Here is a 21,349-nt window from a genome sequence, read left to right as displayed (position 1 = left end):
ATTGTGAAGAGAATCATATGCACAGATTCTGCAAAGGAATTATAGCTTGATTGTGAAATGCAAAACAGAGGCATTTGTATTTTATTCAAGAGGCAAGAGGGGACCAACGAAGTTTCTGTAGTTCAGAAGTAACACAATCAGACCTCTGCTTTTGGAATATTAATTTGGGAGTCATTGGACAGTTGGAGTCAGGAAGACAGACCAATTAAGCTATTTGACCTACTCTGTTTAAGAGGTAATAAGAGGCTGAACTCAAGTGATGGCAGTGTGAGTGGAGAGAATGGGTCAGATAGGAGAGATATTATGTAGACAGAATCCATGAGTTCATGGTTTGCTATAGGGAATATGGGAGAATGAAGAGTCAAGAATGGTTCTGGGGTTGCAAACCTGGGTTACTAGAATGATGGTGTCATATACAGAAATTTGACATCTTTTGAAGATGTTGAATTTGCCATGTATATGGAGTTTCAAGATGGAGATGTCCACCAGGGACATCTTGTATATATGTATTTGGGAATCATCTCCATAGGATAGTTTTATCCTGGGAGCTAATGGTATATATGCTGAGAGAGAACATAGAAACAGAAGAGAGCAGAGCCCTCTTGGTTGGTATGTTGATATGAATTGGTATAGATATTGAATCCATAAAGGAGACTGAGAGGGACTTATCAGGTAAGGGGAGAACCAGGTGAAAATAGAATTATAAAAACTGAGGGAGGAGCAGGAAACGAGGCAATCAGTAGTATCAAATGCTATAGTGAGGTCAAAAAGGATGAGGGTGGCTTTAGTGATTAAGAGATCATTGGTAACCTTGGAGTTTCTGCCACAACCACATCATTAGAGGTTGAGAAGTGAGTAGAAGGTGAGAAAGTGGAAGTAATTGAATATAGATGACTTGGTGGGGGTGGGCGGGGCAATGAGGGTTAAGTGACTTGCCCAGGGTCACACCGATAGTAAGTGTCAAGTGTCTGAGGCCAGATTTGAACTCAGGTCCTCCTGAATCCAGGACGGGTGCTTTATCCACTGCGCCACCTAGCTGCCCCCCATATAGATGACTTTTTACTAAGAGTGGCTATGAAAGAGAGAAATATAGAATTAGAACATTTGTTGCTTTTAATGGAAAAACATTTCTAAGTGCACGCTGTGATTATAGTGTGGCTCAGTAGCTTCAATTTTGCGTAAGAAAAATAGTACATTTATTTTGTTTTGTAAGTGATCTTATGTGAATAATAATAATATTTATTATTATTATTTGGGGGGGGCAGGGCAGTGAGGGTTAAGTGACTTGCCCAGGGTCACCCAGCTAGCAAGTATCAAGTATCTGAGGCTGGATTTGAACTCTGGTCCTCCTGAATCCAGGGCCAGTGCTTTATCTACTGTGCCACCTTGCTGCCCCCGATCTTATGGGAATTTTAAGAAAAATGTCTAGGTCTTAAAGGAGGCATAGAACAGTGTCAGAACCCACAACTGGGTAAGAATGAAATATTTATATAAACTTTATTGTTGGATGGAATATTTTATAGTTGTTTATGTATCACTGTAGACTGCCGGCAGAAAAGACTTCAATTTTAAATGGAAAATAACTACATTCTCATTTTGACAACTCATTTTTTTCCCCCCTATATCACAGGAGACTGGTCTGCCCAATTCACTTAATATATATCACTATACTATGGACATTCTGTAACTGCTTAATCTAGGTTGTCCTAAGGATATTTCTTTTCTATTTAAAAGGGTTATCTTTAGGAACCCACAAGCATTAAAGTTTCAATCTCATCCCTGTGTTGGACATTCTGTTGGGCACAGGGGATATCAAGATTTGAAGCATTATCTTTGGCCCTAAGTGCTTAGTCTAGTTTGGAAGACAGTTTGTACATATATATATATATATATATATATATATATATTAGGGTCAAGTAACACCTTCTACATGTAGCCTCTTTTGATATAACCCCTTCTCCAGTTGCTTTTGGCCTGCCCCTTGCCCCATTTTTTTGATTTGTATTTATCTGCAATGTATTTTATCACTGTGTATGTTGTCTCCCTTGGATGAATGCTAAGATTTAGCAGGAAGACAGTGTTTTGTTTTTGTGTTCACATACCCAGGGCCTAGACCAATGTCTGACACATTAACAGGTACTTAACAAGCTTCTTGATTAATGACTACTACATTAAAAAAAAAAATAACTATGCAAGGGCTATTGCAGTCTGGATGGTTATTGCATCTAAGCAAGAGGCTCACAGAAGAAAGACCAACTCTCTGAATGTCACGTCTATTTTTCCTTTCAGTGTTCTTTCTGTTTTATAGCAGCCAAAAAGAATGGTTCTGGGTGGAAAATTTTAGGCATAAATTAATGCTTAACTTAGAGTAACTGAACTCATTTTAGAATCAGCAGCTGTTTAGTCAGTAGACTTTCTACAGTACGTCTTTTTTTCAGCTAAAATAGACTTTCAAATCTAAAACCCAGCATTTAAAAATAGAACCAGAATTTGTGGTGCTCTTGGAATGATTTAGGATCTAAGAACAAGTGAACAGATCAAGATAGATAATGGTTGAGAATTCATGGGTGTATTAAGAGTCCCGTTTTATTCACAATACCATTACAATACCCCATACATTTTGGATGACCCCTAGGAAATTTAATGAAAAGTGCTGACAAGTTTCATATCCTTGAAATGTAAAGCATTTAAAAATGGGTCTTATTCTCTTTTTTTAATTGACTCTGCATATATTCTACAGTTCTTTAATTCTAAACACATTATACTATATCAAAATCAATACAAGAGAATGTCATAGGTCTAATCCAATGTGTGATATTCCCATAGTTTGTTGGCTTGGTCATATCATTAAAAAAGTGATTATTATGACTTTGACATGATGTTAAATTATTCCAGGTTTACCCAAATCAATAGACATGTTTCTTCACTACTGATATCCATTCTTTAGAATTGAAAATAATTGCACTTGTCATTAATCTAGCTAATTTTTATTCTCTTTGCCTATCTAGGTGTACATGGAAATGATAATAGCAACAAATGTCAAAATTGGCTTCAGATCAGCTTCTGAATAAAACCCTATATGTTTTCACCCACACCGAAAACATTAATCACAGTTTTGTACACATTCTGTCCATTTAAAGTTTGTCTTTATACATTGCTATAGAGATGTTTGAGTTCATCTTACTACATTACAGGTATCAATGCATATTGTAGTCTAAACAGTAGAGAGAGTTGAGCTGAAGGCAGAATGAATAGAAGTGCCTGGAGCCTGAGGGCTAGAATGCTTTAGGCAACCAGATAGATAAAATGGGAGCTAGGAGGCATAAGTTTGCTGTTACATTGCTTTGCTAGAGAGATGCTATGGCTGTAATAGGTGATGGGGAATTAAGGGGTGAAAATTATTGTACAAGAATCTGTTCCTAATCACAAAAGGAAAGGTAGTCAAATATGTGAGAAACCTGAATCAAATGAAATAATGTATTTTGTGTCCTGTGCTGTGATTTTTTTTTAAAAGTAGGAGATAGGTTTCCTCTCCTTTTGTAACTAAAGGTCTAGTTGGGAAAGGATGATCATATCTATGCTATCTACCCCACAAGGTTATTGTAAATTCCAATTACGATAATACATGCAAGCACAGATGGATAAAATAATTGCTTTTCATACTTGAACATAAGCTCATCTTTGGAACAACTCCGGGAGCAGACAGGACAACCGGGATGATATACACATAATTCTGCTCTCACATGTTCTCCTCTGCTAGGTCTCTATATTTTGGAAGTATTTTTATTTTAGGAAGCTTGGAAATTATGAATATTTTGGAAGGCCATGTATATGGATCAGTGTTATGTCTGGACAATTGTAGGCAACAATTTTGTTTGTGATGTTAGTATGGTTCTTATATAGTTTATTGATTGAATTCTTCAGGGTACTGAATTTGTCACTTTATGAAGAATCTTGAGCTTTTCATGTATAGTTGTAGCCATCAGTTCATGGTTTGCTAGGTATTTAGGAGGGGGTAAATTCTTAAAGTGAGCAGTGATGTCTATGGCACAGTTTCTTTGCTGTTTCCTTGTATAATTTGCATTGATCATTAAGTCCAAATTCCTTAAGGATAACCCTTTTTCAGTTTCTGGTGACCTTGACGTGGTCCTAAATTGTCATCATAAACTCCTTTCATTTCTTTTTTTTTTTTTTGGTGAGACTTTTGGGGTTAAGTGACTTGCCCAAGGTCACACAGCTAGTAAGTGTTAAGCGACTGAGGCCGGATTTGAACTCAGGTACTCCTGACTCCAGGGCTGGTGTTCTATCCACTGCGCCACCTAGCTGCCCCTCCTTTCATTTCTGAAAACCAATCCACCAGACCTAGCCAAATTTTTCAAATTTCAAACCCTTCTTTATCCACATACTGTTGTTAGCTTAGTTCATGTGGATGTTGCCCTTTGAAGGCCTTTTGATTCTGTTGTTGGATTCTTTTGTTCTATTATTTTAGACTCCATCTATCTAAAGGTAAAACATCTTCTTTTGTATTCAACAAATTGCTTGTATTTCAAGTTTTTTGACTTGTTTATCTTGTCTTCTAAGAATCACTATCAATACTATTCCTCTTTTTTTTGTCATGGAAGTGTTACTCCTTCTGTTGTTGCCTTTATAGGGCCTGCATTTTGTTCACATTGTATAATTTTTGTGAGGAGATTTTTCTGTCACAGTCCATTTTGCAGTTCTAAAAGTATATAATTGGCATTGTGTAAGTGTCAGTTGCTTAAAGCAATATTCATCCTATTTCACTTTGATTTCAGGATGCCAGAAGGTCTCTTAACTGTACTTATTCACAGCCAGATCCCTTGATATCTTTTTTTTTGTCGTTTAATGTTTATTATTATTCTATTATTTATTCTTATCTTTTTTACTGGGTTTAGATATAAATGATCTTGTGATAAGTGCTAGCTTATTATTTATTCCTTTGTATTTTAATACTCTGTAGTCTCTTACAAAGGTGAATGAAAGCTGCTTTTCATGGTTGGATAAAAGAATTAGAATGTAAGTTTATTTTGTATAGGCTCACTGAAAGTATCATTGATATAACATTGGTGAGCCGATAGCACAAATAAGGGTGATATACATCTTATCCTGTTTTCACATGACTTTAATTTCAACAATATTTTATACTTTGAAAACTTTTCATTCCATATAGTTAGAGATTATGAATATGTGGTGTATATTAATCAATCAATGTTATATATGAGTGATTATATTTGTGATAATGGTCCAATTCTATTATAATCTATCCGTTGAATTCTCCAGAATATTTCTAGAAGGAAGAATGTCTAACATCTTTTTCTCCTATTTGGTATGGAAGTGTTAATTTATCCATAGCTGAGGGGCAACTAGGTGGCCCAGTGCACTGGCCTTGGAGTCAGGAGAACCTGAGTTGAAATCCAGCCTCAGACACTTGACACTTACTAGCTGTGTGACCCTGGGCAAGTCTTAACCCCAATTGCCTCATAAAAAAAAAGAATAATCTATAGCTGCCTTAGGGTTATGGGCCATATGTATTGTTATTGTTATTGTTGTTGTTATAGGACAATACAATTTTTATATACATATATACATACACATACATAATACATTAATATTAGATTTTATTTTTCAATTACATGTAAAGATTATTTTCAAAATTCATTTTTATAAGATTTTGAGTTCCAAATTTTTTCCCCTTCATCCCTTCCCTCCCCCCTCCCCAAGACAGCAAGCAATCAGATTTAGGTTTTACACACACACACACACACACACACACACACACACACACACACACACACACACACACTCTCTCTCTCTCTCTCTCTCTAATGTATATGTATATGTATGTATGTATATGTACACATACATACACATACACAATCATATTATACATATTTCCATATTAGTCATGTTGTAAAAGAAGAATCAGAACAAAAGGGAAAGAAAAAAATAACAATAACAAAGTGAAAATAGTATACTTTGATCTGCATTCGGACTCCATAGTTTCTTTTCTGGATGTAGAGAGCATTTTCCATCTTAAGTCTTTTGAAATTGCTTTGGGTCATTTTATTACTAAGATGTATATGATTAAGTGATTAGGTGGCACAAAGTAGAAAAACCCAATACTCCATGTTAAAGAATGGCGAACGAAACATTTTGATTTAGCAATGGGAAACAGTTTACTAGGTCTTTGACTAAATGCATTTGTGAAATGGCATGGAATGAGTTGAAAGATGACTCTCAAAGTATTAAATTTAGTCCACTAGGGGAGTAGTGGTGCCATAATAGTTTATAAAATGTTGTTTTAGCTTTAGGCGTTTGGAGCCTGTAACAGTAGTATATCAGTCAATCACCAAGCATTTATTAAAGATTTACTATATGCCAGTCACTATGCTAAGTGTGGGGGATAGAAAGGAATGGGAAAACACTCAAAAAATCCCTTCCTGTAAGGAGTGTTCAAACTAATGGATATATCCAAATGGTAGAAATATTTTGTTGGCAGTTATAAATATAGGACTGGAAACAGCGACTAAAATTGTAGATTTAGGAGTCATCAGCTAAGATGTGGTAGCTTCAAAACTCAATGAATTTATTAAGGGAGTGAGAACAAAGGAAAAAGAATGTAGTACTAAGGATATATGATTAGATTTAAAAAAACTCAACAGTTAGAACAGTAAAAAGACTGCAAGGAAGAGTATATTATTATCAAATACAAGGGAGGCATTTCAAGTAGGCATCGTCAAGAGGATCAGATGCCACAGAAAGGTCCAGGGGAATAAGGACTTAAAGGGAAAACCAACATGGATTTTTATCATGTTTTATTATTATAGGACTGATGCACTGCTGAAAAGAACACTTGGTAATGTACCAAAAGTACCTACCCCATGGCCCATTCCATTGTCCTCAGTTCAGAGAGCTGCTGGCTATTAAATGCTGTCAATATTTGGTCAGTGGAGGGACATGTAGTTTATTGTCTGGTCACAGAATGGCACTCCACCTGCCTACTAGTTGCTTATTACTCCACTTGTTGAACCTCTATTCTACCCACTGCCACATGGGGAAAAAAACAACAACATGGGATATTTGAATTAGTGAGCTTCTGCAATATTCCCTACCACAGTAGAAAAAGAATGGAGTCTTAAGTAGGCACCCCCCACCCCCACCCCACTTTTTTTTTTTTTTTTTTTTGCTTTAGGAAATGGAAACCCAGATACTCTGGGAAAAGTGTGGCTTCACATATTCCCCAGCTTACTTGAACCTTCTTCCGATGATTACCCTTTATGCTTGTCTTTCCAGGCATTCTTCAAAAGCCAGGCTGAGGTTGAAAATAGCAAGTAGAGTATATTTAATTTAGGCAAACATTGTTTTCAGGTATTTTTTTCCTGCTAAAGGAAAGTTTTTGTTAATGCTAATTTTTCATATCCGAGAAATAGTTTATTTTCAGGAAGTAAACATTATACATCTTAAAGCAATAATTTACATTTATTTTTTCCCCGATTAGATTTTTAGCCATATCAAAAAATTAATGATAATGTGGTTGTTTTATTTGTCAAAATGATTTCAAGAAAACATTTGTGACAAATCATCTCCAATTTCAGTGTAACACAACAGGGTTAATCATGGATATTTTTGCCATGCTTTATAAGGTAGATAAAAGTTATTAATCCAAAGACCAGACATTAATTTTTATCCCTACAAGAGCAATTTTCTATATTCTCTCTATTCCTTCATCATCAAATACGTGCTTAGTTTTATTAAACTATTTGTTTTTGGATTTTTAACTATTTTAATTGTGTGAAATTGTTTTTCAGTATATGAAATTTAAAATACAGGGTTGAATAACTAACTAAATCTTTATAGCCAGAAGTGGGGGTGGTTGGGTGGGAGATGGACTATTTTCCTTTTTTTGCAAGCAAAACTGGTACTTCAAAACTATTGCTGAAAGATTTGGGAATTCTTAAAGATTGTTGTAATCCAAAATATTCAGTCATTGAATAATTATTACAGGAAAAAAAAGCCAGTTTTCCAACTCTCCCATCTAAATCTTGTTTTTGTAGGAGATAGAGATCCTTCAGTAAAGCTCACACTCTTCACGTTAAGCCAATATTGATGACTAAATAAAGTGGAGTCAGTTAGTTAGAAGCTTTTGCCCCCATGTTCCTCCACCTTACTCTTTTTTTGGCGGGGTGGGTTGTGGGGAGAGTTGCTGGTAGTAGAAGCTCCTACATAGAACCCTTATTTTTTGTGTTCTCTCTTTGGTCAAATCTTCTGTTTATTGAATACTTTACTGCTTGCACCTGTTAACTAGTAGGGAACAAACATCCTGTCCAAAAGGAACTGGCAAAGTATTAACAGAAGCCATTTGAGCCTCTTGGTATTTGCTACTTAACTCTGGGAAACCATCATTGAAATCTAGTTCTTTGTACTACTGCTACTTGCATTGTGCTATTTCCTCTGCTAATCTATTTGCATTTTGAATGATTGTTCCCTGGTCTCTTGGATTCTGCATCTCAGATCCTTGTAGGGTGTGTAATTAAAACTGCTTATGCTTGTGTTGTTTATAAATAAAAATAGAACTAATGGCATTCATGCTATTTTTCTAAATTGGCTAGAACTTCTCCATTTTTGTCAGGACCTTGGAGGTTGCTTTTGCAAGCAATTTGCTCACCATCATTGAAGCTTAGGCATATCTTAAAGGAGGTGGTATAAGGAATATTGATGTTGCAATTTTAAAATCCCAACATTTTGCTCTAAATTTTAGTGTGCAGAAGAGGCCTTAAAAAAAACCCACACAACTACTCAGTACTTTTTTTCACATCTTGAATGGTTGCTCATTTAGAATGAATTGGTCAAAAACAAAGTATTTTTTCTATACTGGCTTTTTAAGCTGAATCAGTCTTTTCATAGACATAGATTTCAGCAATTCCTCATGAATCATTGTGCTTATGTGACTTCCACCAAATCATAGCTGTGAGGTTTTCTGCTAAAACCTCACAAAACATATGTTTGTAAAGTGCTTTTCATAAAGCCTTATTTAACAGTGGTTCTGTAAAAGACAGATGATTGTTCAGCATCCAAATGATGACAAGAAAATAAACAGAATTTGTGGTCTAGGTTGACACATATAAAAGACTTTTAAAGTTATAAGAATCTATCATTTAAATTGTACATAAATTGTATGTAAATAAATAGATCCTATAATTAGGACCTAAAAATAGTATTCTATAATATCCTTGAACTTTAACATGTATTTAAAGTTTTAGTTGTACACAAACATTTTAATGAAAACAATGTTTATTAAGCATTAAGTACATAGCACTGTAGAAAATGCATGTTATTAGAATATGTGGTTTTAGCTTTCAAGGAGCTTACTAGTTGAGATAAAATGTAATGAGTTAAATAACTAAGAGATTTGAACATTTCAAGAAAATAATAGAAGTGGTTCCATAATTAAAAAATTAATTGTACATACCAATTTTAAATCAATTCACTCTACGTTTTATAAAACTAAGTCATTGGTTTCTATACCATCATAAATTTTTTTCATTTAGTATATATGACTCGTTCTTTACAAGAAACATAGAGGATCAAACGATCAGTAAATTCATAGGATCATAAATTTAGTGATAGAAGGGACCTTCAGAGGTTATGGAGTCCAGCCTCCTTAGTTTACAAGTTTGATGTGTGAAGGACTTGATTTATCAATCATTTTGATCATAAAGGTGCACTCAAACTTAAATTAAGTTTTGTAATGATTGGAATGACGCCACCTGCTGGAGAGCTACTGTAGGAAAGCTCCACCATGAGGAGAAGGTGTCTGAGGGCAAGCCATGTGGTCAGTTCCTTGGCGTCAGGAGTACTGTCTGTCAAAGTTACCAGCCAATCAATTTGAGGAGCCTCCCATTTCTGGGAGGAGGACATGAAGTAGGAAGCGGACGCTGGCGGAGGGGTTTTGTCTCTTTTGGTTCCTGATCTTGCCATGGTGGGTTGGATGATGAAATAGTTAGATTTTTACCTTTCTCTCTGATCATTAGATCCTAATGCTCTTTAATAAATACTTAAATACTCTTGCTAAAGCTTATAATTTTTTGGCGACCACTCATTAGATTTTAGATAGCATAGCTAGAATTTTAGCCCCTTATAGTTCCTTTAAAGAATCAAGGAATAAATTTATTCCTTCTGCTGGACTTTCTATATAAAAACACTACTATAGACCCATGTGCATCACCATTCTTTAGGGCTATGGGCCTTGTGTTTTCCCAGTAAAGAAAGATTTGCACTCATCTTTTAGCATTTTCACCTAGTTTCCCTTTTGACTAATAAAACTTTTAAAAAAATTTTGATGGAGATAGCTAACAGGATATCTGTGGAACAAAGCCAAGTAAACTCAATTTCATTCAGTGTTGAATTTCAGAACAATTAACTGTCTTTTATGGATTTTGATTACTCCTCTAAAAAACATCATAGTGGTGTAAATATAAGGTGTGGCTATGAACCATAATTATAAAATTAATTATATAAAATTCAGGACATGCACAATTCATGTGTTTGATAGCAACATAATCTATTCAGAGTTTCTGTAACAGTATGATTTGTTATTTTTGAACACTCATTAGAATGCTGAATAATGAATGTAGCTAATCTAGCTGAACCTTAAATTTCTAATCTTTCAAATTGAAATACAATTGGATTTTATTTTTGTTGATATTTATAGCTCTCCCATTACAGCCTACTTCCACCCTTTATTTTGCAAAAATGTACAAAGGGAATAATACTAACTTATATCCAACACATTTTTTCCATGTTTTATACCTATCTTTATACAAGTCAAAAACCCAAGACCAGACAATGTTTTTTCCCAATTTTTTTTTAAGTGGGTCAATGAGGGTTAAGTGACTTGCCCAGGGTCACACAGCTAGTAAGTGTCAAGTGTCTGAGGCTGTATTTGAACTCAGGTCCTCCTGAATCCAGGGCAGGTGCTTTATCCACTGTGCCACCTAGCTGCCCCCTATACAAGTCATTCTATGAAGGCAGACTATTATTATCATGTTCTTTGAGCCATTGTGCAGGCATCTCTCTATAGAACTGCAATATATTTGAATAGTCTGTACAAAATTAAATTCCCTTAGTTTTGATCATAGAAGGCATTAAAAATTATTCTTCCATAATCATCTTATTCAAAGAAGTAGCTAATATAATACCCTCATTCCTTTATAATGGCTCTTGAATTGGGACCCTGGAGGATGGCTGCTTCCTTGGATTCTAGGGAGAAATTTGTAGATATGTTCTCTTAATATATCTCATGATCCCTTATACTTTCCATTAAATCATTTGGTATGTAGGCACCATTAGCTGTTAGCAAAGGCGATAGGGGTAAAAATAGTGACTACCAAAAAAACCCCAACCCTCAGAAATCTAGGGTACATGATCCCACTAATAAACATAGTGACCTTTGGGAAGAGTGTGTTCTAACTTAGAATACAATGATAGTGTGGAATGCACATAGGAAATATATATGGCCAAGGCATTTCACAGCTCTAAAGCTTCAAGACCAAAAACGCTTACAGCTCTCCCTCCTTATTTCCTCTCTTCTCCTCCTTACTTTCCTCTCACTCCCCTTACTCCCAACCTCCCTGTTGGAGGAAGGATTTTTCATTGGCTTCCAGGATCTTTACCTCTCCTAAACTGTACTCTTTATTACCAGAGTTACCTGTATCTTGAGTCCACAGTCAGCTCTCTTTTCTTCTGCCAGAATTGTCCTAATCCTGGAAGCTGCTTCCTCCCTCTAGCAAAGGCCTCTCTGTCTGGTAAATGTACATCTGCTCCTTGACTATGCCTCTCATTCTTTCTTTTTTTCTTCTTCTTCCTTTTTTTTTTTTTTTTTTTTTGTGGGGCAATGAGGGTTCAGTGACTTGCCCAGGGTCACATAGCTATTAGGTATCAAGTGTCTGAGGCCGGATTTGAATTCAGGTCCTCCTGAATCCAGGGCTGGTGCTTTATCACTGCACCGCCTAGCTGCCCCCTATGCCTCTCATTCTCCAGCTGCCTCACTGGGTGTCTCTTGGGACACATTATCTCTGTTGCTGGACACCTTGGCTGGTGGGAGGGAGGAGAGACAAATTTCTCCTTCCCCAGAGTTATTTTCTCTCAAGGATCAGGTTCTTTGAATATTGGCCCCAGTCTAGAATGACACAAACTGAAAGGTATATGTCTTAAGAGTTACTCTGCAGGCCTGACCAATCATCATTTTTCCACTGGCTTTGCTTTCTTCCTACTCAGACATATGTTCATATTTTATAAAGGGATAATAGTGTGTTAATAACTTATTACCACCTTGTGAGAATTGGAGTGCCACCACCCTGCTGAGAAAGACATGTGTCAATCAGTGCTACCAGCCCATTAGCTTGGAGCTGTGTGTGAGGACGGCCTTGCTTCCTGTTTCACAGGGGGTTTCTGGGAGAAGCGGCTAAGGATCAGGGTCTTTTTGTTTAGGAACTGGATGCTGGCAGCAGGGACACTACTCTCTTTCTCTTAGATAGCTAGATGAAAGTTGTTTTTCCTCTTTCTCTTTGCTGACCCCTAATATACTTTAATAAATGCTTAATGCCCAAAGACTAGTGCTAAAGCTTCTAATTTAAGGTGACCACACATTAGATTTTTTTAGACATCAGTTAGAATTTTAGCCTCCACATTGTTGACACATTAACATCTTATTATCTGAGTCTGCATGACTGAGCTGGAGATGGGGAATCCTTCCTTATACTTAAATTTAATAAGTTGATTAAAACTTTTGAATTTTATCACATATAAATTGATTCCTGTTGAAATTTTCTAATGGGATGAAAGTAACATAAATATTTTAATTAAATGGATATTAAAACATTTTTATAAATTTAAGATTTTATTTAATTTTATTTAAATTAAGATTTTGCAGTGTAGTTTTTTTTTCCCTCTTGGGTGAGGCAATTGGGGTTAAGTGACTTGCCCAGGGTCACACAGCCAGTAAGTGATAAGTGTCTGAGGCCGGATTTGAACTCAGGTCCTCCTGACTCCAGGGCTGGTGCTCTATCTACTGCACTAAATTAAGATTTTAATTCAAATCTTATAAGTATAAGTTGAAACTTATGGTGCAGGAGGTGACATAATAAAATAATATTCACATCTAGCCATTTCCTATTATGAAGATATTTGTTATTAAAACAGCCTGTTCTTTTAAGGTGTGTCTGTTCATTGTATCACAGTTTTTTTAGGACAACTAGCATACTTACTGAGACATTTAAAATTATGAAAAGCTTGACAGAATAAACTAGGACAAGTATTTGAATAAAAGAGCTTCTTTTCAGATGTCTTTGGATTATTATAAAATGAACAATAATAATTGTACCAATATATTGTATATCCATTAATTCTAACATTCATTCTGTTCAGTTTTATTATGCATAAAAAGAAGAAATGAGACATTCATTAGAAAATACAGTTGCTGGAAGGGTAACTTAGATACATAATAAACATTATACTTAGTATTTTCTTTTTATTTTTATACTTAGTATTTTCAAAGTTCCAACATAACTAATTTGAGAAGAGTGCTTTCACTTAATAGGAATCATAGAGATTGAAGAGAAGTGATATACAATGTTTGTCTTTCTCAGTTCCGATAAGACATCATTAAACCAAGTCCTGCTGATTCTATCTGTCTCTTTATCCCCGCTTTAATGTCAATTCTCTCTCTCTTTTTTTCCCCTTTCTTTTCTTTTTGTGGGTTAATGAGGGTTAAGTGACTTGTCCAGAGTCTCACAGCTAGTAAGTGTCTGAGGCTGGATTTAAACTCAAGTCTTCTGAATCTAGGGCCAGTGCTTTATCCTCTGCGCCACTTTAGATGCCTGTTAATGTCAATTCTTATTAGCACTTTTGCACAATTGTAATAGCTTCCTAACTGGTCTTTCTCCATTCTTTTCCTTCTCTGATATGCCTTTCACAAAGATTCCAGATGAATCTTTGATCATGCCATATCTCTGTCTTCTTCAAGGCTACCTGTCTTGCACACAGGGTAAAGTCTAAACTACTTTCATGAACTGGTCTCCTACTGCTATACCTAGCCACCCATATCTCATTATGACTCCCACCCCCATCAGCATACTTTATTGTGTAGAAACCTTTATTAAGTGCCTAGTATGTAAAGAAATTAATATGAAGCAGTACCTGTTCTCTCAAAGAATTCACATTCTACTGGGTGGGTATAAATAACATGTACACAGATAAATGAATATAATATAATTTGAGCAGAAAGAAAATATTTAATAATTGGGGGAATCAGAAAAGCTTCTCTACTCCCACAGGTATCACCTTAATCTATTGCAATGGCCTCCTAATTGGTTTCCTTGACAAAAGTGTCTCCCTTTAGCAATTCATTCTCCACAGAGATATAAAAATTATTTTCCTAAATACAGATTTGGCCATTACTCTCCTACTCAATGAATTCCACTGGTTTCCCATTGCCAATAATATGAAATACCAGCGCCTTTCTTTGGCTTTTAAAACTGTTCACAACCTAGTTTAATCGTATCTTTCCATTTCTCATTATACATTCCTCTACTTCCTCTATTATACATTCCTCTACTTCCCTCTATTGTCCAACCCCATTTCTCCTCTTTCTTCCTTACACACAGTGCTCCATCTCCTGTCTCTATGCCTTTGTACTCTCTGACCCCTTTGCCTGGGATGCCCTCCCACCTCACTTTTATGACAGAGAGACTTTATGACACTTTCTTCAAGACACACTTCAAGCATGACCTATTCAGAGCCAAGTCCTTTCTTCACCTGTATTTATTTTCTCTTTACTTTTATATCATGTGTTACCTTCCCTGATAGAACATGTCTTATTAGCGGGAATTGTTTCTTTTTTTCTCTTTGCCTTTCTAGTACTTCACACAGTGCCTAGTACATGAGAGGTGCTTAACAAGTTTTTGTGGGCTTGTTTGCTTGCTTGATTCCAGTAAAAGGCAGCATCTGAACTCTCTTCATGTTCCTGGCACATGTCCCATGCCAGCTAGGTTGGTGCAGTGAATAGAGCACCTGGCCTGGAGTCAGGAAGACACGAATTAAAATCCAGCCTTAGACACTTACAAGCTGTGTGATCCTGGTCAAGTCACTTTACCCTGTTTCCCTTTGTTCCTCATCTGTAAAATGAGCTGGAGAAGGAAATGGCAAACCACTCTAGCATCTTTGCCAAGAAAACCCCAAATGGAGTCAGTCAGATATGACTGAACAACAGCAACAAATTCCTGTTTTCATATACTCGCTCCTTCTGTTCCCTGTGCCTGGATTCCCTTTCCCACTCTTCATTTAAAAACTGCTGAAATGCCACCTTTTCCATTGTCTTAGGTGTGCAATAAATGTTCAGTGGATGAATGATCCAATATCCAGTTAATTCCCTTTCTTCCTGGTTAGATAGATTCCCCTTTGGTCCTGCTTCTGACTTTCTGGACTTCCAAACTATGCCTCTGCTGCTATCTCACCCTGAAATTTCCTTCAGTGCCTGGGGCCTCCTTGCCCTGGAACATCTTACTATGATCCTGTAACTGTCACTTCCTGGAATATCCCTCCCTCAGACCCCTTCCCAGATCCCATTAGGGAGTTCCTCCTGGGGTGTCCATTTTATAGAAGCTATAAAGCAAAACATTGCAACTTCCATTCCTCCTCCTCCCCACTCCTCCCCCCACCTTTGACTTTTGCACTTCAAAACCAGCCCCTGGATCACCTGCATTTCCCTATCCCCTCCTCTGGCTGCCGATTCTGTGGTATCTTTCCCTGTTTGAATGTAAGCTTCTTGAAGGTAGGGATTTTTGCTTGCATTTGTATCTCCAGAGCTTAGCACAATGCTAAATACATGCTTATTTCCTTCCTCCCAAATTAGATTGCCCTGAAAGTTATATACCTAATGCAACAACTCAATTTCATATATTTAAGTTGATAATTATTATTCTGTATTTGGTGTAAATCCTTTTAGTTTAGTTAGAACCAGGCATTAAATCTATCTGTTTGCATGGGCTTGATCTGGAAAAGCTCGGGGAAAATAGAAATTGCATTCCTTAGAAGCATTTTCTGTTAGTTTTAAAACCAGTTAATGGAGTAATAAGGTATTTTTAAAAAATTTGAACTGAGCACCTTTATCACTATTCATTCATCAACTTTCCATAGATAGGGAAAAAATTACCCTCAGATACTTGAAATAGCAATTGCTGGTTTTAATATTGATAATTTAAAACAAAGCAGTCAGCAATGTGTGGTTCCTCTTTTTCAGAGTTAAAACAACATCAATTTAGAGAATTTCTGGGGCTGAGATGAGGAAGGGGGAGGCTTTGAGAAGGTACATGGCTTGTCTGTGGTTGTATAGCCAGTATATGTTCGAAGTGGAGTCTTGAACACAGATCTTGCTTATTCTGAGGCCTTGTCTCTACTGATAATTCTTTATGCATTTACATTTGCCACAGGATGCTGGACATGATGGGCTCACTCTCCCAGCCTAATAGAGGGGTGTGTGTGGGAATCTAAGATGAGTGGGAGGGAGATGAGTGAGACTACATACCTGGAGTGCATGTGAATAAACAAAGGTACATTGCCTTTGGTTATCTTATGGTAGAGCATCGCCAGTGTCGCACCCTCCATCTTGGGATTGAATAAATTACTATGTCCATAGGTTACATCCTTAGCACAAATTTTCAAGATAGATTGAGGCCATATCAAAGAGAATTAAAAAAGTGTAGAAGGAAATAATCTATACAGATACTTAAAGAATTTAATCCAAGCACAAAAGCAATTAATTTACCTTAGGTAGGCATAGTTAGCATACTAACCAGCCTTTTTACTGACCAATAGTCTGTAGGAAATGGCTTTCAGTTTCAAATCTGCAATATATCAAGAATAGCATTTTAAAGCATTGGCAACTAGTTGGATGTTTGAGAACAGGAATAGGAAGAAGTCAAATGTGTATAAGATTTTGGGCCATAGTGACTTAGAAAATAGTGGTATCATTGGTAGAGATAGGAAAGTAAGGAAGAGTATAATAGGTTTAGGGGGAAAGATGGAGTTTAGTTTTAGACATATTGATCCTGATGTGCCAGCAGGACCTAACTGTTATCTTTGTTCAGTAGGTAGCTGGAAATGTGAATGTGGAGATCAGGAGAAAGAAGTCAGGTCTAAATTAGATTTCAGAATCATTTGCATAGATATGATAGTTGATCCCCAGGGAAGATGATGGAATCAGTGGTAAGTGAATTGAAGAGATATTTCTTTGAACTATGACCGATGTTGTTGAATCTCACTTTTCAAACGCCATTCCAAATATCTTTCTAATGTGGCTTAGTGAAAACTACACAAAAGTTATCATGTGACCTTGGGTTAGCTTCTAGGATATGCTCTAATACTTAAAGTCTAAGTATTATGGTCTTGGACGGTCCACTTGACCCATGTGGACCTTATTTTCCTAAAAGCATCTTCTTTGAAAAGAAATATTTCTCTGCAAGTCACTTAATTTCTCTGGGTCTCATTTTCCTTATTTCTAAAATGAAGGTGTTGGTTAGACCTCTAAGGTACCTCCTAGCTTCTCACCTAATGTTCCTATGAACCTGTCTACTATAATTTCTGGAAAAACTGAAAGGTGATTTTTCACATTTTATTATTTCAGCCTTTCATGTGTGTGGAGGTTATTTATTGGTCAGTTTTTTGTTTGTTGGTTTGTTTTGTTTTCGTGCTCCACTGAGGAAGACAGGGTTATAAGAAATTTGGGGTTAGTGTATAGAAATTGTTTTTAAGATAGTGAAGGATGTTAAACATTGAAATACTTTATTGAGAAGCCAAGGAATATACATCATTAGTTTTTTTTTTTTTAAAGATTTTAAGCTTGCAAGGAGATTTCCATAAATACCTGGCTTAGTTTATTATAGTAGCTATCTTTGAAAGCAGGTGGTTGGAGTAGATGGCCTTTTCCCTCTGAATTTAGATATACTTAATTATTTATTCCTGAACCTGACACTTATGAAATTGACTTCTTTAAAAATGCTATTCGTTTGCAATTACAGATCTATTTTTAGCTCTTGAATTACTCCAACTATTTAGTTATAATACAAGGTAATGAATATGATTTCCTTCCTGTGTCCTTAGTTCAAACGTAATTACCTTTTTTTCAGACTATAGCCTCTTCAATCTGCAGAAAGAAATGACAGAAATTCATTACATAAGTTGAAATCATCCTGAATTTCTTCTGCCTTCCTTCTAGGCTGTATAATGCCAGTTTCTTTCATGTTTCTACAGATATTCAGTTTTATGTCTCTTGACTCATCTGTAGAGTATAAGAATTGCTCGCCTTCTTTGATGCTCAGAGGAAATAGTTTCCATTTTACCATGAGTACTTCTTTTAACAAGCTTTCAAAAGCCAATTACTTGTCTTCCTTGACTCAAAAGCCATAGGATTCACTTTTGATCACTTAAGGCTACTGGTTCATATCTACACAGTGACATAGATCACTTTTCATCTTTTTAAAGCTCAAAAAAATTGTGAAATTTGTTAAACTTTTAAAATAATTGAGTTTGGGGTTCTAAAAATGTATTTTTAAAGTGTGTTTTTCTCCCTTCAGAACACCTGAGAGGGTAGATTTTTCTTTTATTTTTTTTCCCCCAGGGCAATGAGGATTAAGTGACTTGCCCAGGGTCACACAGCTGGTAAGTGTCAAGTGTCTGAGATCAAATTTGAACTCAGGTCCTCCTGAATCCAGGGCTGGTGCTTTATCCACTGTACCACCTAGCTGCCCCTGAGAGGGTAGATTTAAGAGGCTTGATGACTAGTTAAGAGGTGTGGTTTTTTTTGTTATGAACTTTCCTTATGGAATGTTATTTGACTTGAGTAATATAGGTTAATGGATGCTGTGATGAACAATTAATTTGGTTGAAGAATATCTTTGAGACATTTGAGAATGCCAATATTATGTTTGCCCTTCCCCATGTTTTGACTGAAAGTGAGTTTTTGTATACTTCAATTAATCTAATATAGTTATTTATAAGGATGCAATCACAGCAGGAATATGGGAAGGGAAGAGGGAGGGAAGAGGTAAGCCAAAACACAGAAGGTATTTTTATGTAAAAAAGTATTTAAAAAAAAATTTTTTTTAAATGTTGTTTCTCAGGTTTAGATAATGACCCAATGACTTTAACCTACATTTTTACTCTTCTAAAAGATTATGGTGTGCTAGCACATAAACATTGTAGGAGTAAACCTCTTTTTTTAAAAAGTCCTAAAACTTTATTGAGCTTATGATTTTGAACTCGTGATTGTTATCACACTCTTCTGCTAAGATATTTTGTTTTATTTCCTTTCTTATCATTGCTAAATATAGTTGTTTGTTGACAGGTTTGAACAAATATCAGTAACCATTCCAAAACAGAATATTAAACTTATTTAAATTGTTGTAAGATGTGAATAGGGTGAGAGAAATAACACATACATGGAGCCAGTCTATGGTTGAGAATACCCAAGGGGGAGTATCTTGATGGGACACCAAAAGAGACTGTCTTTAAAAAAAAAAATTAAATGGATTATTTGTTTCAAATGCAGATACTGTGATGATACTTCAGTGACTATGTCTGGTATAGCCAGAAGAATATTCCTTTTAAAAAGATGTTGTTCTTTGTCCTTCATTTTTAAAGAGGACCAATGACTAGATAATAGGGTAAATGGCAGGGAGTAGCAAGAGATAAGTCTGGAAAGTTAGGGTGGTGCCATATTGTGGAGAGTCTTGAGTGGTGGGCAGAAGAATTTGATTGAACTTTACTTGGTAGGTCTGAGGGAACCAGCAAAGGATTTTGAGCAGAAGTTTTGTCAAGGGACAGGACTAAAGCTGTGGCAGTCACATAGTGAAGAAAGAGAAGAAGGCTGAGCCTGTTGATGATGTGGACCTTGGAACATTCTCTGCTCACTACAATCAGATGGTTTTATCCAGGGGTATGTAATATGATGCTTTTTGGTACTGAAGATGCGTTTTAATATTTACAAAATCCTGGAAATGTCTTTCCATTCTAAAAATATTAACCAAGTGGATTTTTAGGTTTCCTGTGAAATGCATACTTAGCAGCCAAGGTGACTCATGAAATAATTTTCATCCTTCTGACTCTTGGAAATGTGTATCAATTCACGTGCCTTTTATGTCTTTTTAAGAACCAAATATCAAATTCAGGAACAAATTTTGAAGAATTTGAGAAATATTTTTGTTTTATTTAAGCAAAATTACTTTATCCATTGATGATATTTTTGCCAAAGGACTCTAATTTTTTTTCTTCCATTGGGTGCATGTAAAATCGTGATATATTTTGGAATTTATTCTGTTGAGCATTATTTGTCATTACCTTAGGCACTTTTAAAAAATTTCTTGGTAGAATTGGATATTCTCTGACAGTACTTTTTATTTATTTATTTTTTTTTAGTGAGGCAGTTGGGGTTAAGTAACTTGCCAAGGGTCACACAGCTAGTAAGTGTTAAGTGTCTGAGCCTGGATTTGAACTCAGGTACTCCTGACTCCAGGGCCAGTGTTCTATCCACTGCGCCACCTAGCTGCCCCCTCTGACAGTACTTTTTGAACTTCCTTGCAGACCAATTAGTCAGTAAATCTAGAAAACAGGTGTCACTAATTCAGTATTTAAATGCTTTGTTATCTGTATGTTTTAAATTAATATTGAAGAAAATATTTAGCTTTTAAAAATAAGCACATTGAGAATCCTTCACTACAAAGTCTTAATCACTTGATGTCTCATTATTGTATGTAGGGGACCCTGGGTTCTTAGGGACTCTGCTAATGGAACTAAAAGTTCTTAAAACTTCTAACCAGTTGGAAAGGATGAGTTTATCTGAGGACAGTCTGTAAGTTTGGAGAGGTTCATCACCTCTGGTGGTGAAATTTTTTCAGCTGTAAGAGTTTGCAAATTATTCATTAAGGTAGAGTTGCAATATGCTTCTGTTTAAGAACTCACACTGATAAAAATCACAGGTCATTGAAACATGTTGAAGTAAGTGTGATATAAAACCGTATGTTGGAGATGTGTTAAGAAAGTGGGGAAAGTTTTATATAGTTCATGAGTTCTTAAAAATGGACCACTAGAAGGTTAGTTTCTTCTCTCCCCCCCCCCCCTTTTGTAGTTTCCTGTACTCCCTCTCCCTTTTCCTTTCTGGGTCCTCTTTCTTCCCTTTCCCCCTCACCATCTTTCCCCTCTCTTTCCCATTTCCCCCCATCTCTGTTGTTAATTTTTTGTTGTTGTTTTAAAAATTTAAAGACAGGCTACTCTTGGT

The 21,349-nt window shown here is 36.0% G+C and overlaps 1 protein-coding gene across 10 annotated transcripts in view; it reads left to right on the top strand.

The window, feature by feature from the left end:
• Window positions 1-21,349, top strand: part of CDKL5 (cyclin dependent kinase like 5) — a 245,965-nt gene that overhangs the window by 88,742 nt on the left and 135,874 nt on the right. Inside the window, exon 1 of one of the 10 annotated variants that reach the window (XM_043992518.1) lies at window positions 19,869-20,011. The exons of the other annotated variants lie outside the window; for them this stretch is intronic. Within the exon in view, the coding sequence (XP_043848453.1) occupies window positions 19,955-20,011 (57 nt within the window). The 5' untranslated portion in view covers window positions 19,869-19,954. Of the gene's footprint in view, window positions 1-19,868; window positions 20,012-21,349 lie in introns of those variants that run through there. 10 annotated transcript variants of the gene reach the window in all.

The sequence above is a fragment of the Dromiciops gliroides genome, chromosome 3 (assembly GCF_019393635.1).
Source record: "Dromiciops gliroides isolate mDroGli1 chromosome 3, mDroGli1.pri, whole genome shotgun sequence".
Classification (NCBI taxonomy): Eukaryota; Metazoa; Chordata; class Mammalia; order Microbiotheria; family Microbiotheriidae; genus Dromiciops; species Dromiciops gliroides.
Note: the sequence above shows the minus strand (reverse complement) of the source record. Positions and strands in the feature narration are given on the sequence as shown.